This window comes from Harpia harpyja, chromosome 8 (genome assembly GCF_026419915.1).
Source record: "Harpia harpyja isolate bHarHar1 chromosome 8, bHarHar1 primary haplotype, whole genome shotgun sequence".
NCBI lineage: Eukaryota > Metazoa > Chordata > Aves > Accipitriformes > Accipitridae > Harpia > Harpia harpyja.
The window spans coordinates 15,455,239-15,469,833 of NC_068947.1; the positions used below are offsets into that span (position 1 = coordinate 15,455,239).

At 40.5% G+C, this 14,595-nt stretch overlaps 1 protein-coding gene across 3 annotated transcripts; it reads left to right on the forward strand.

Annotated features, from left to right (window-relative positions):
• The first annotated feature begins 70 nt into the window (after positions 1-70).
• SETD4 (SET domain containing 4) lies at positions 71-11,881 on the forward strand. 3 transcript variants are annotated; one of them, XM_052794039.1, is made up of 11 exons: positions 71-679; positions 1,139-1,241; positions 1,702-1,797; positions 2,751-2,788; positions 4,307-4,395; positions 5,060-5,489; positions 6,227-6,401; positions 6,729-6,810; positions 7,168-7,248; positions 8,221-8,344; positions 9,268-11,881. In XM_052794039.1, exons 2-11 carry the CDS (start codon positions 1,172-1,174, stop codon positions 9,400-9,402), a joined length of 1,320 nt encoding a protein of 439 aa, XP_052649999.1. In that variant the 5' UTR covers positions 71-679; positions 1,139-1,171; the 3' UTR covers positions 9,403-11,881. The 3 variants fall into 3 exon arrangements, with proteins under 3 accessions (XP_052649999.1, XP_052650000.1, XP_052650001.1); XM_052794040.1 differs by lacking the exon at positions 8,221-8,344 and having other exon boundaries at positions 71-1,241; positions 9,268-9,407; XM_052794041.1 differs by lacking the exon at positions 9,268-11,881 and having other exon boundaries at positions 71-1,241; positions 7,380-8,336.
• Positions 11,882-14,595: the final 2,714 nt, after the last annotated feature.

Sequence of the window (14,595 nt, forward strand, 5' to 3'; positions counted from 1 at the left end):
GGGCGTGTGGGGGCGGCGGCGGGCAGCGAGAGGGAGCGGCGGCGTGGCGGTCCCCGCGTTCTCTCCGGCAGCGGGCGGCGGGGCGCCGGGCAGCCTGTCCGCCTTTGCCTTCTCCCCCGTCGTGGTTTCAGCTCGGGAGGGAGCCGGAGTCGCTGTTGGATCGCCCAGGGGAGATGGGGTTTCTCGTTCCACTCTTCAGTCTTCACTGCCTTAAAATACGCGGGGGCATAGACGGTCCCAAGCGGTGTTCGCTTCGCTCGGGCGATTCGGGGTTTTGTCTGTCAGAGCGGGAAGACGGGGGAGGCCTAGTGTGCGGCGGGGAAGCGCCGGGGCCTCTGGAGCGGTTTCTCTTTCGCTCAGGCGCAGGCACCGTCTGTCTCCTGTCACTAACGGGCAGGAGGGCTTGTGCCGAGCTGGCAGGGGAGGAGGTGGTGTTGAAACAACCTCCTCAGTGCTGGGGGACAGGGTGGTGGGTGTCCTCATGCGTGCCGGCAGCTGGGGAAGGTTGTGCCTTGGCGGGAGAAAGCTGTGTGCCGGTGTCCCCGGCTTTCTGCCAGCCCTGCTTTGATGGGCCCTCGTTTCAGGCGAAACCTGCGCTACTGAGGTTGAGTTAAAGGCGGTATTGGCAAGGGCAAATTAAATACACATTTCAAGAACGGATTGAAGTATAAGGAGTAAGGTTGATGCGGCTCACCTGTCACGCACACTGGAGGTGTTGAGCTGAGGTGTAGCGTCACGGTGCTGCACGGGACTGGGGTTTTTGGTGGTGTTTATGTGGGTAAGGTTGTCTTCTGAAACTGCAGAGGCTGTTTATGCCAGTTAATTTTCTGTAATTGTAATACATTTGCTGTTTGAAAACTTTTAGTTCTGTGCACATAAACACCAGTGTCTCATTTCCTGTAGAGGATTATGGCCGTGCCTTGGCCAAGATAATGTTTGGAGATAAAGGCTTCCTGTTTTCCCTCATCCCTATCACCCACCCTCATTTAGGGCTTTGCTTGTAGTACACTTTCTAAACTTTAAAGAGGCAGCTTATTAAACAGGCAGTGCTCTGATTTCTCTTATTGAGATAAAAGAAACATGCAGTATTTCAAAAGGACTTTAAATATTTTTAAGTAACTTTTTTTTTTTAATTCAGGTTGTCTAAATAAGGCAAAATCTGTTGCTTAATATGAAGAAAAGCAGAGGTCGGACAGGTCGAAAGAGAAGAAGAAAGCACTTGCAGAGTTTTATGGATGGAGGTACTGTCCGTGGAAGTACCGCTAAATAATAAAATAACCCATTGTTTATCAAGGTGTTGTTTTATGGTATATATTTGTCAAACACCTTTGTGCTTTGAAAATATCATTCATAAATGTTAGCCTTTTCTATGCAAATATTCTAGCATTAGTTTACAGTCCCAGGCAGGGCATGGTGAATATTGTGAGCTCTCTTTTCTGGCTGATGGCAAGTACTATATTATTCTTAAATTCCTTGATCCTTGAATATACTGACTAACTCCTACAGTTCTGAGAGCATCCTGTGCCCAGGGGCCCAGAACTTAGTAATTAGTTCGAGGGAAGCCTTTCTTGCTATTCTATTATGCTATACTAAAAAGTCCAAAATACAGTTTTTCTGGCTATACAGTAAAATTTTTCAATTTCCATTCTTTTCCAATGGAGTGCTATTTTATAGCATTAATCCCCTCTTTTTTATTTTTAGTCAGCTGCAGTCACAAGCTGGAATACATTAAACTTAAGAAGTGGCTGAAAGACAGAGGATTTGAAGACAGTAATTTAAGGCCAGCAGAGTTCTGGGGTAATGTTTCAATTATTTATTGGTGGTACAAATTTCTGATTCTTCTGAAAATGTTAGATTCCTGCTTTCATTTTGAATCACGCACCTGGCTGGCATCAGGAAAAAAGCCAGTTACCATTAGTCTTTTAAGGACTTATAGCAAATGCACTTGAATGTCATTTAACATAAACAAGTAGATATGGAGGCCTGAAGTAGTGTAAACTGTTTCTTATATAAAGATGATCTTGGGTAAAACTCTTGTATGAGAATACTCTGGTATGCTGTAAAACATGCACACCTATGCTGAATTCCTTGTAGAAATAGAGATTTTAAGTGTTAATAGCACAGTTTTAAAGAAGAAAGTAATATATCTTTAAGTGTTTCCAATATTGGAGCCTAACCTTGTTATCATTTCTTCATCTTTTTTTTTCCCATGCAAGTTCAGGAGACCTAGTGTTACAGATAAGTAAATGATTTTAGAGCTGGGATTCACATAGCATTGTTTACAGTAAAGGTATATACTTGTGTTTTTTCTCTTTAAGTAGATTATGTTTCAAAAACTTTTGCAATATTAAAGAGAGAGTAGACAGAATAGGATGAATGAGACAAAAATATTGTGAATAGAAATTGTAAAGTTTAGTTAAAACTCTGAAACCAAGAACAGCAGCCAGTGATGAAAGATGTGTTTAAAGAAGAAGTTGGGAAAAAGAAGTCGAGTAATTGCTAGAACTGGACAACAAGTCTTGCAGGGGAAGGACTTTCACAGGGTCCTGAAAAGTAAGAAGAGAATCAGAGAACAAAGAAATGAGGTATATACCTGGAACAATCCATAACTGGCTTTTATGATTTGTAAGAGATAATGTATGTTCTTTTAGAGCTTTTCCTTGCTGGCCTGTTAATTCATTGCAGCTTATCAGTCTCCTGTATTTTACGTGTACACATGTACTTAAACATCCTCTTTGTTCCTGCTTCAGGTACAGGAAGAGGACTGATGACAACAAAAGCTCTTCAGGTTAGCAATGTTGATTCTAACGCAAGTGCTCCTCAGGTTCTTTTGAGATGTATTGACTTTTGCACCAAGCACAGCTCAAAATTCCAGACAAGGTCTTCATAGTCCCTGTTGTGAATGTAACTTCTGGCCTAATACCAGAATTTACAGTGTTGGCATATCTGTAAAATGATGTCCTATGTACCCTGAGGGCTTGTTGGATGAAGATATTCCTGTGCTCATTTACAGAGATTTAGTATGTAGTCTTGTGTTTCAGTTTAAGGCAATCAGTGGCTAACTGAAACCAGAAGGAGCAGGCTCCTTCCCTCCTGTATGCCTTCTCCCTCAGCCACTGGCTCCCACAGCTTCCTTTGCACTGGCTGTAGCAGTCTTCCCCACTTGTGTGGTAAGTTGCATCAGGAAGCTAAACTAATAGAAAACTCTCTCTTCAAAAAAATCATTAGCTTTGATAGGTTTGCTCCTTGAAATCTCCCACCTTGGTCAGACCAGTGCTGGTACAAAGGGAGGAATGGCATATCAGGGAGAGGGATGGAGGAAAGGGATGGGGCTTTAAGCAGCATTTGGCCATAATGTGAAGCCCCAGCTTTAACCTCACTTTGATGGCCCTCTTCTTTGTTGGTAGACCAGCTAATAGAAACCTAATTTCTCAGACATTCCCAGCAGAAAAGGGGAATGATAGAAAAAATACCTTGCCCTTCAGATATTGGCACAGAAAGACTGAACTCTGACTGAAAAGTGCCTTTCTGAAAATAGGCTTGTTGGAGAAGTTTCCTAACTGGTATGAGAATAGTATATCAAATAATGGAGAATCAGATCCAGAACCTTTTGCAAAATAGAGAGTATAGCAAGAAGTAGGAAGGAGATGCAGTGGAAAAGTCATGTGTAGAGAACAGTGTATGTTCTCATGCTAGCTCGTGGTTAGAGCCAGCGGTTGAAGCCAGAGGCTTAGGTTATCCACAATGCTGGGATTCTGCAGTAAGTGAAATGAGAGCTAGACTCAACTGGGCTTGAGCAAGATAGGAAAGAGCAGAGGAATGGGAAGGAGAAAGTATTGACTTGATTCATGTCCTCTCCCTACAAACATGGACACATATGGCTCAAACCAGGCATGAAAGCTAATTTACACACACAGCAGCTTGGCAAACAAGGTCAGGATAGACATGACCTAAAATATCCCTACCCCATACTGCTATGTTGATAGAAGTTCATCTGTTTCTGAGCTCTAATCTAAAATATATCTCAGTACAAAGAAAGTGAGTAGCCGGGCACCAGACTTTCTGTGAACAACTAACTTTCTGCAGTTGGCAGTTCCTACTGACTGGAATCGTCCTCCTTCCCTGGACTGGGACTGTCTTAAAACCATGTCAGTTTCCATCAAGTTCAACATCGCATCTGTTTGCTTACTGACATAAGTGTTCTCTGAGGAATGTCTCTCTCTTCAGAAATCGCGTAGTAGATGAGTCATTTACACTTGATCTTTACTATTCTTTGTGTGTGATGGTTTTTTTTCCTCCCTCAAAGGCAGGGGATCTGATTATTTCATTGCCGGAGAAATGCTTACTCACCACGGGCACTGTCCTTAGTAGCTGCTTGGGAGAATACATTATGAAGTAAGTGAAAAGTGACACTTTATGGGCAAGCTGGCCTTTACTGTGGGTTGCTCATTAGTAGATTAATCATCTTAAATGGTGGTAGGGCTTTAAACTGCATACCCTAACTTGTATGAGTATTTCTTGTGGACTTTCATGCATGTGGAATGCTCAGATAAGTAAGGTATGGACACGGAGCATCCCCTTTTAGCTAGGCTGAGTTGGAGGGATGGTACAGGCTTGAACTTGACCTGCCTCGAGAGCCAGCTTGGACCTAAACGCCAGTTATGAATGGTTTCTTGGGAATTTGTGTTTATGCTTCAGTAGAAGAAGGAGGATGAAATGGGATTGCAAAGCAGTCACATGAACATAGCCTTTTAGAAAATTCAGAACAAAGACCTATGCTGGACATTGAGTAGTTGTTATGTATCCTAAAAAACCCCCAACTCCCCAAAAGAAAAAAAACAACCCAAGAGGTGAGCCTGAAATTGTTACTACAAACCAGCTTTTATAGCCCCTTTGAAATCATCAAAAGGACTTGGAGATGAACTACAAAGAAGTTTAAAATAGAAGCTATTTATAACATTTAAAAGAACTAGAAGAGAGATAAAATACTGTTGCATCAATTTCCTATCTCACCTCTGTGTATCTGCTGTGTTGGTATTTTTATTTTATTTTCTAATAGATGGAAGCCTCCTGTATCTCCTTTGATAGCACTATGCACATTTTTAATAGCAGAGAAGCATGCTGGTGAGAAATCTCTGTGGAAGCCATATCTTGATGTTTTACCCAAGACATACACTTGCCCTGTTTGCTTGGAGCGCGATGTAGTAAGCCTTCTTCCTGAACCTTTAAGAAAGAAGGCTCAGGAGCAGAGAACGACAGTCCAGGAGTTGTACATGTCTTCCAAGGCTTTTTTCTCTTCCCTGCAGCCTTTGTTTGCTGAAAACACAGGAACTATTTTTAACTACAGTGCTCTAGAGTGGGCTTGGTGCACTATTAATACAAGGACAATATACATGAAACATTCACAGAGGGAATGTTTTTCTCTTGAGCCAGATGTTTATGCATTGGCGCCATATTTAGATTTGCTAAACCACAGTCCAAATGTTCAGGTAAGGAACTAAAAATAGATCACTTCATTTCTTTATTTGTAAATGCACTATCTCAATACAGCATGCATTTACGTGATGGATTAGGAGCGTCTGGAGGTCAGTGAGAGATCTCATAGTAGGAAAAATGTCTACTGAGGACATGTGCAGGCTGAGTACTCACGGTTCATATATACGCTGGAGCTTGTTATTCAGCCCAAGGCAGTTGAATAAAGATGATTCAAATGTTTATGTAGCAAAACAAAGTTACAGGGAGAGCCCAGAATGGCTGGGTGAGATTTGCATGCAGGGTAGCTACTGGGAAGAGCCACTTGTAAATGTAACCCTACTCTGCTCTCCTGAAAGGCTCAGCTCCTGAGACAAATCTCAAGTTACATGGTCCCTGTGTTACTTCACTTCTGGCTGAAGCTTCTGAGCAGCCTTAGGAAAGTGTATAAAGCAGTTCCACTTTATGTCAGGGACTGTGTGCCAACACATTGTTGGGACAGCACAGAAGTAGTCAACTCTGCATGAAGCCATCTTTATTTGCGGGTTTGGGGCCTCTGTAATAAGTCTGCACAGTGGGTGGCACATCCTGCAGACTAAGGTTTTGATGTTTGTTCTTCATACTATCTGTAACACTATCTGTTTTCTTTCAGTGTTAGAGAAGTGTTCAATACTGTTGGATTTTAATATTCTGATTCCTTTTTCACCCTGTCTTCCTGTGAAGAGTAAAACCTTTTATTTTTAACTTCTTGAAGGTAAAGGCTGCATTTAATGAGCAGACAAGAAGCTATGAAGTTTGGACAAATTCACAGTGCAAAAAAAATGAAGAAGTATTTATCTGCTATGGGCCTCATGATAATCAGCGACTGGTACTAGAATATGGATTTGTTGTCATGGATAACCCTCACAGCACTGTTTATGTCTCATCAGGTTGGATTTATAGATTGTCTTGACATTGAAAGGCACAATAGTAGAGAACAGAGCATATGAGCATGTTAATACTGTCTATCTTCAACAGGAGATGTTGGTAAAAAAGGATAACTAAGGGATTATAAGGATACAATCCTGGAGATTGCTGATAGCTTTTGAAAAGTAGATACATTTTTGATTATGTTAAAGTTCACCAAAATGTAGCAGGTTTTGATCTTTGTCTTGTAGCTACTTGAAAAATATGGCTGAAATGTCATTTCAGAATTGAAGATTGTGGTTTCTTCTACATACCATTTATTTAAATATCTAAAATGTGTTTTTATGCAGATATTCTCCTCAAATATTTTCCACCACTGGACAAGCAGAGAAATACAAAACTTTCTATTCTAAAGGATCATGATTTCTTAGAGTAGGTATCTGAATTTTTTTTGTTTCCCTGTGAGCTTTTCTTTTCAGTTTTTCTGGGAGTAAAATTTTGCTTTTAGTGTCAAAATCCAGCATAAAATAATTATTCGGTTTTTTATCAAACGGATTTGCTTGCTGTCTGTGAGAGAATGTGGAAGTGGTAAACACCAATATCAAAGCCTGAGATAGGTTTCAAGGTACAGCCTGTCACCTGTCTGGATAGCAGCAAAGTACGGGGAGTCAAGGAGTCCTCTAGTTTCAAAGAGCAGATCTTGCCTTGTTGACACTTGTCAGGAAGAAAGCTATCACACTGTAACAGATCACCTATACTTCCTGCATCTGATCACTTCTGACTTTTTAGAAACCTGACCTTTGGATGGGATGGACCATCTTGGAGACTCCTCACAGCCCTCAAGTTGTTAAGTCTCGGAGCAGATGAATTGTAAGTTTCGGTACTCTGAATATTTAGACAATGTGCATGTGCCATTTTCTTTTATTTGCTCTTTGCTGGCTGTGTGTGAGATACTGGGACAATTGTTTTGGATCTCCTGTGTCTTATCTCATTGACTCCAGGTGAGAAGTGAAAAGACGAAAGGCAGAGAACACCATATAATGTAAAGTCATTGCCTATTTGCTGCTTTGGTCGTTTGCTTTCTTGTATTAAATACTAGACACACCTCATTGTTTTCCCTTTCTATTTTGAGAACCAGATATTATTTTAAGGTTCAGACTCCAGATCTTTTTCCTGTTGGTTTGATGGGACTTTAAATGCTATTGACCTTCCTTGATTTCTTTGAAGCATGTGTTCCACAGGCTGCTTCTGAAATTCATCTCCAGTGACTGTGAGTGCAGGTTTGATCATTTGTTCCAAATGGCAAATCTGCCTCAAACAGCATTAATAGAAAATGGTTACCTGGGCTTTGCTTGTAATAGTAAATAAAAAAAAAATTTTCTCTTGTTCAAAGCTGTTCATGCTTTGAAGATTCATTGCTGACTGCAGTAAGTTGATTATAAGAACTAAAAATAAATCCCCATGATACTGGTTTCAAGCCCTGTGAGGGGAAGTTTAGCAGAAGCCATGCTAATAAGTTCTGAGTGAATAGCTTCTACTCTTCGCTGGTGCTGCTGGAGTTGGTGACAGCATGGCAGAGCAGTAAAGATGAGAGACATTGATCTAAGTGCAGACTGTGGCTTTGGCTGAAGGGGTAGGGGTGGAGGATTGAAACCGCTGCTCCAGGCCATTAAATCTCTGTTCTCTTTTGCTTGCCTTATCTGAATGCTGTGTGCCTTTTTCACGTATGCTAACCTTACTTGCCTTACGCCAGCGATGTTATTCTTAGCATAACCATATGTTTATCATTCAGCTGGGGAATATAGCAAATGATTGTGTGTTGTTCAAACATTTTGGTTCTAGTACTTGCTGGAGGAGAACGCTGCTTGGTGATGTAATTTCAGCCAGAAACGAACAGCAGACTCTGAATATAACAGCAAAAATATGCCATTTTTTAATACAGGAGACACAGAATGTCCTTCTCCAGGTAATTTAACTGGAAGAACAAGGTAGCCCAGATTCCTTTCTCTCCTAGCATAAATGTACAGCAGTGTAATTTTCTGGGATGAGAACACAGTGATGGAAGGAATTGACTACACTGGGGTGGCGTAGAATTTGTTTCCAGGGTGACTGACAGCACTGAACTGCTCAGCAGAATTTGTGGCTGCAGCAAAGAAAGGAACTATCTTACAAAGCTTATACAAAGCCCTGTAAGCAAGTGAAAAGTATTTAACCTTTCTCTGCCTATAGTATCAATGTTTTTGTTAAGGTTACCTCTTAAAAGAAAATGCAGACTTGTATAAGGTGGGCACGTAAGATGTTGCAGACCTGCTATGAGTGCGTTGTGGCAGAAAGTGAAGGCTGTGTTCATTAAAGCCAGTCAAGCCAGATGAACTACCCATGTCAGCCAGTCTCCTGTGAGGGAGGTCTGTGCTCTTAGGAAAACAATCTCTCCTTCCTTTCTGAATTTTGGCAAACAAATGTGTGCTTAATGTCAACTTGGATAGCTATCATGGAAAAGGGTTATTAAAACCACACTGTTTCAAAGGAAACATATATATGCACAGAGTATGAGGTGTATCTGGTCTTGAGCAACATCTTGATGATAGTATGGACTTAGGAGCCTGATATCAGGTAAACATTTCCCTTCGTCTCCTTGTTTTTGATCTACTTCCTATCCACAGGATGATTTTTTTCCTTTTTTTCCCCTTTTTCCACACCCCCCTCCCCTTTTTTTTTCTTTTACTACTACAGTTTCTTTTGTGGAAGATTAAACAAAATACTATTTTGACATAATTCATGGAGTCCCTACCACAGATAAGCTTTCCACAAATTTTATGTTCATGTCCTATATTAAATAATTAAATAATTAGATTTTTAGTAATTTCATCCCATTTGTATAAACTTCAGATCTCCCAGTTGAAAAGGAACAAAGAGAACCTCAAAAAACACCTGGCTTTGGTAGAAGCACTACGCTTGGAAGATCTGAAGATATTACAAAAATCAGCTGAGATTCTTTGCAACTTGAATATGGCAAAAACTTGACCCATCTGGAGCTGTAATAGCTGTGGCTGATTGGAGCTCATTTGCCATGGATGTGCCTTGCTCGACTGTTTTAATGGACCTGAGCAGCAAAGAATAATGTAAAAAGTCATCAGAATATGCCTAGTTTTGCCTGTCACACAGGACCCAGAGTCTTATTTTGTTCTTTGCTGATCTTCAGTAATATGAAAGGTTAGCCCAAATGGTTGGGGGAGCACAGGTGGCTTTCATCACATCTCATTTGAAGTCATGACTGCTGTGAGCAAAACAGCTTCTGGGGTAATTTGAGCAGCCCCAGGATTGTGGGCTCCAGCAGTCCTAGACTTTACAGCTGCCTGTGTGGCTAAAGCAGGGATCATAGGGTCAAGCAGGTACTCCTCAGCATGTATTTGAGCTCTGGCCCTTGACAGAGAGGAAGAAGACAGAGTCACTTATACTTACTCTGTCCTGATCCTTTACTTTTTCCCTGAGATATGTACATAGTCCCCAAGACTTGGTGGTTCACGTATTGCCTGTTCATTGCTGGAGTAATAGATGCAGACTAGAGCACTGATCAGCTCTATTGACCAGCTCCAAATCATTCTCTTCGCAGTTTCAGCCCAAGTGTTTCTTGAATGTATGGAAGTGTGAGTTTCCCTCCTTTGCTCTCAAAGCTCCCTCCAGACTTGCTAGTTGGTGTTCTGACTCCTGCTGGGAATGAGAACTGAAAGGATGTATCACTTTGAACTCTGTTTCTTGTTTGGAAGACCACCCAGGCAATTGATTCTGTTTCCATTCAGTTCTGGTGATCACACTGAGAAATGTTCGTATCCTGTCTACAAGGGGATAGTCCCAGGAGCTGCCTTTCAGTATTAGTTCTACTTAAGTAGGGAGCTTGAGCTCCCTATGTTGTTTAGAGAAGAGAGAGACTTATTCAAAGGGCATTTCAGGGCAGGACCCTTATTTAAGCTATATAAACTTGATTTATATTTGTGATTGTGTTGTGATTGTTTTCCATTTTGTGGGGAATCACATTTGATAGAATTTTTCATTACTATTTTTAGCATTTTTTAGGAACTGTGTTTTTAACAAGTGTTTATTTTTGTAAATATATTGCTTCATTTTCTACAAGACTTCTCTATTTTTGAAATAAATTGTAGAAAGCAGTAAAGGCATTCTAGCTAATGATATAATTTAAGGAAAAAAATACAACAAGTGAAAAGTGTTAAGTATTGAAGCTCAAATGCACTTTCAGACTTTCTTTGGTACCCTGTGAACAAGAATGTTATTGTGTAAACTTGCTTAGATTTGAGGATTCCAGGGTGTTTCCCTCCTTTTTTTTCTGCCTCAGTCTATTTGGGACAGGAAATATCTTGATACCTGAAGCTCCGAGAAGGGCCCTTCCTTACCTAGAAGGGTATGTTGGTTTAGGTTCAAAAGGCTGGGGGAACTGAGAAGTGTAACTGTTTGCTGTTACTCAGTTTCCAAACCCAAAAGTTCTTGGTTTTGAGGTACCCTCTTCATAACCTGTTCCTAGGATTACGAAATTCTGAAAATAAGGTTTTTTTCTGCCTTGTTTACCCTAATGCACTGAGATGCTTTTGTATTCTCAGGCTTTCTGTATTGTTCATATGGAGATGCTGACAGCATGTGGTTACTTTACATTGCAGAGCAGAGGGCAGGGTGAATGGATTGGGAGAGGAACTGAAGTGCTTTCTGGAGCTAGAAGCACATTTATTACGTCCTTTGGACCAAGTTACTTTCATATTTGCCTAACTGTGGGTTTTAACCCCTGCAACTCACTTGGCACCGTATTTTGTACTCTAGTCAGTCCCATTCTGAAGTAACTCCTGGGATGAGATGACCATCTGGATTTGGGAATGCAATCTCTACTAATCTCACCAAGGGTATTTCTCATCAGCTCGCGTGAGGGTCCTTCTGTACCACTGAACCTGGCTACAGCAGAGAGATAAGTGGGGCTGAGACCCTGACCCTGTGACTGTTGCCCATTCATTTTGATTAGGCCTGCACAAAGGTCTACAGAAGTCATGGATTACATGAGGAGGGTGGATCGTGACTGAGCATTCACAGTGCAAGAAGTAAGGGCTTTCAAAGGAAGCTTGAAGAAGTCAGGTTCAAAACTAACAGAATGTGGTAACAAATCCATTGATATTACTAAGGAATATGGATACAGAAGTTGACATGGGTGCAGAGCCCATACCTGTGGAAGACACAGCTGTTGGCAGGTACCAGCCAGACAAACAACTTTGGTCTTAGGTAGTTCCCTGATCTCAAAATACTTGAAGGTTGGGAGGGTATTGATGGCAAGTATTGTATATGCTTGACCTGTGCTTGCTCTTTTAAGGTGTTGGTGGATAACTGTAGGAAACAGGGTACTGGGCTAGAGGGATCCTTGCTTTGAATATGTTCTGCAATTTTGATGATTACAGTTGAACTGTTTGACCTCTTACTTTCTTTTAATAAAAACTTTTTCATTCTCTAAGAGCAGATGTGTTTCTCATTTTATAATTTTATAATGAGATGGTACCAGACTTAAAGAAGATAAGGATGTTTGGTTGGTTTTTTTTTTTTTATTTTGCTTTTTTCTGGAGATGCCTGTTTAAAGAACAACTTCTGTATCGTGTCTTGCAAGATGGATACTAGTTTGACAGAAGTTTATTTGCTTTAGTATTGCACTGTAGACTACACATTTATACCAGGTGGTTTGAATATGGGCTCTGCTTCTGTAACTCCTACACACCCTCCCAGGAGTGCAGGAAGGGGATCTGGCAGTGCAGGAGAGTAGGCAGTATGAATTGCTTGTCTGTCTCTTGCATGTAAGCACAGCAGGAAGCCCCCAGCTTTACCTTAAGCACTGTAGCAAGTGTTCTGAATAGAGCCATGTGTGCTTAATGTCAAAGGCAAAATCCTGCCTGAATAAACTATGGAAGTGGAACCGGTGCTTTTGTAACACACATCAATAGGAATGGATTTTTAACAGGAATAAACCAGTGTAACACAGGTCATGATCCAGCATTTATGTGTATATATATGCCTAGTCAGCAAAAGCTTAAATTCTTTTTTTAATCAAACCTAGACTATGTGCAAGACAGGGCATACTAAGCTGGGCTAAGAGCTAGGGTGCCTGAGGAAGTAACTGCACTGGGAGTGCTCTCCAGCTGTTACAGAACACTAAATCAAGTTTTCAGAGTGAAGATGCTTACTGTCAGCCTCTACTTTAACTAGAGCCCCTGTGAGCCACAAACATCTTAATCGCTTAGCTTTAGTGACGTGCTGTTAACATTTGACTCTGGCTCTCTGTTAGTCTAAGAAGGGATTTAGCTATGATCTTAGTGTGGAAAGATATACTTTATTTCCCTCTTTGTATAAATTTCCTTTCAGATTGTACCAGCAAATCTCAGCAGCAGTAGAAATAAAAGCCATCTTTTACCATTAGCAATACAAACCTGGTATAGACATGGCAGCGAGCTAGATTCTCTTTCAGCTTGTGCAGTGTTAGAGAGCTCAAGTAGGAATGCATTCTGTGACTGCAGTGAAGACACTGGGTTTGGGTAGGTGCAATGAGAGAAGCTTTATTTCTTGTGATAAGCGCATGAGACAGAAATAGCACAGTTTTTTGTTTTGTTTTTGAGGGGGGAGTTGATTTAGTGCAGTCTGTAGTCACTGAAAAATGATAAACATGAAACCTCATGACAGTATCTTTCTTGTGTCAATTTATGTAAGTACAGCATGGATTTTCTTTGATCTTCTACAGAGAGTGGCTTCTAGTTTACAGTTTTCTTCAGCTGTAATGTGTGGAGATCATCCATCATTGGTAAGTGCCTTTAGATCTGTCTGTTTCAGGACAAGATAAGGGCGTATCAACTCTCATACCCTGATAATTAAAGCTTTTAGGTACATTATGAAAACATTTCAAAGATGACATTCCCAAAGAAAGAGCTTTTAAAAATGATGTGTCCCGGGATACGTAGCCCCTCCCTACCTAGAAGGTAAAGAATACCCCTTTAAAAGTGCCAAACTTCGGCATGATTTGAAGTGTTTGTTTGCACTCAGTGTATCTATGACTACAGTGATGAAGATAATGAACTCTAGGACAGAGGGAGATTGTCCCAACAGAACTTTATGGGTTTCTTTACACAAAAAATATGAACTAATGTTGTTAAAAGATTGACAAGTTTTCCCTCACTTTGGACCAGCAGTTGGATCTGAAACATGTGAAATTCATGATTTTTATCATTTCAATACAAAAGCAGGGAAATCACAGCTCAGTGACTGAATTCAACTAGAAGAACTTGATTTTATCCCTATCTAACAAAGCTTAGGTGGCATCGTTCTGCTGCAGGTCGGAGTGGAAAGAAAAAATTACATTTCAAGTTCATTCCACTGAATATTTTAGTGGATATCTATAATTCCAGAATTAAGTTTTAGAAAGGACTGCAATGAGCTATATTCAGTGGAAAAGCAAAGATACTCAATGATCCCCAAACTAAAATGTGTAAAACTAGTGTAAAACTAATGCAATCTCTGTGTTGTCCACTAGATGATGCAACTGTACTACAGAGAAATAAGAAATTACAGTATATCCACATGCAATTATAATCCTATTTACTGTGTTATATATTTAGTAGTAAAAAGTGTTGTCTTCAATGATACACCATGGTTGTTATTAGACAAACAGTTGAAAATGTAGTTTTCTTTCTGCTGGTTTCAAGTGAAACTTGAAGCTTTGTAATCTTTTATCTTTTCTCAGTTTTATTGTATATTAACTTTGTTGGAGTTGCTCCTTTCTCAGGTTGAATAATATTGTTCTTCCCTGAAACTGTCACCCGAGACATAACTAATAGTTCAAATCATCTTTGTTACGTTAACTTGACCCTAATGGTTTAGCTAGTGGGGTTGCAATGGAGAAGTGACTGCTCATGTGTTTTTTCTTCCGAGATTAGGGCCCAGATTAATCTTTTACACAGATCTCTTTCAATAATGTCCTTTGATGTGGCTGGTGATTGAACTCTGATTGAAACATTTCCTCTGTGTAGGGTGATTTTGTGGACCCTCCCTTGTGCTAGTTCTCTAGTGTCTAATAGTAATAAGTTGATGTTTGACCCTTTCCTTCGCTGGGGATTTCTGCACTGCTCATTTTCATGACTTGTGTCTGCTTATTACTTTTGATGTGTGTTTGTTGCCTTGCTCATTTTC

Excerpts from the sequence above, each read along its gene's own strand:
- SETD4 (XM_052794039.1), top strand. The coding sequence starts at position 1,172 with ATGAAGAAAAGCAGAGGTCGGACAGGTCGAAAGAGAAGAAGAAAGCAC. Across the intron at positions 2,789-4,306 it reads TGACAACAAAAGCTCTTCAG|GCAGGGGATCTGATTATTTC; the intron begins GTTAGCAATGTT and ends CCTCCCTCAAAG. Across the intron at positions 6,402-6,728 it reads CACTGTTTATGTCTCATCAG|ATATTCTCCTCAAATATTTT; the intron begins GTTGGATTTATA and ends GTTTTTATGCAG.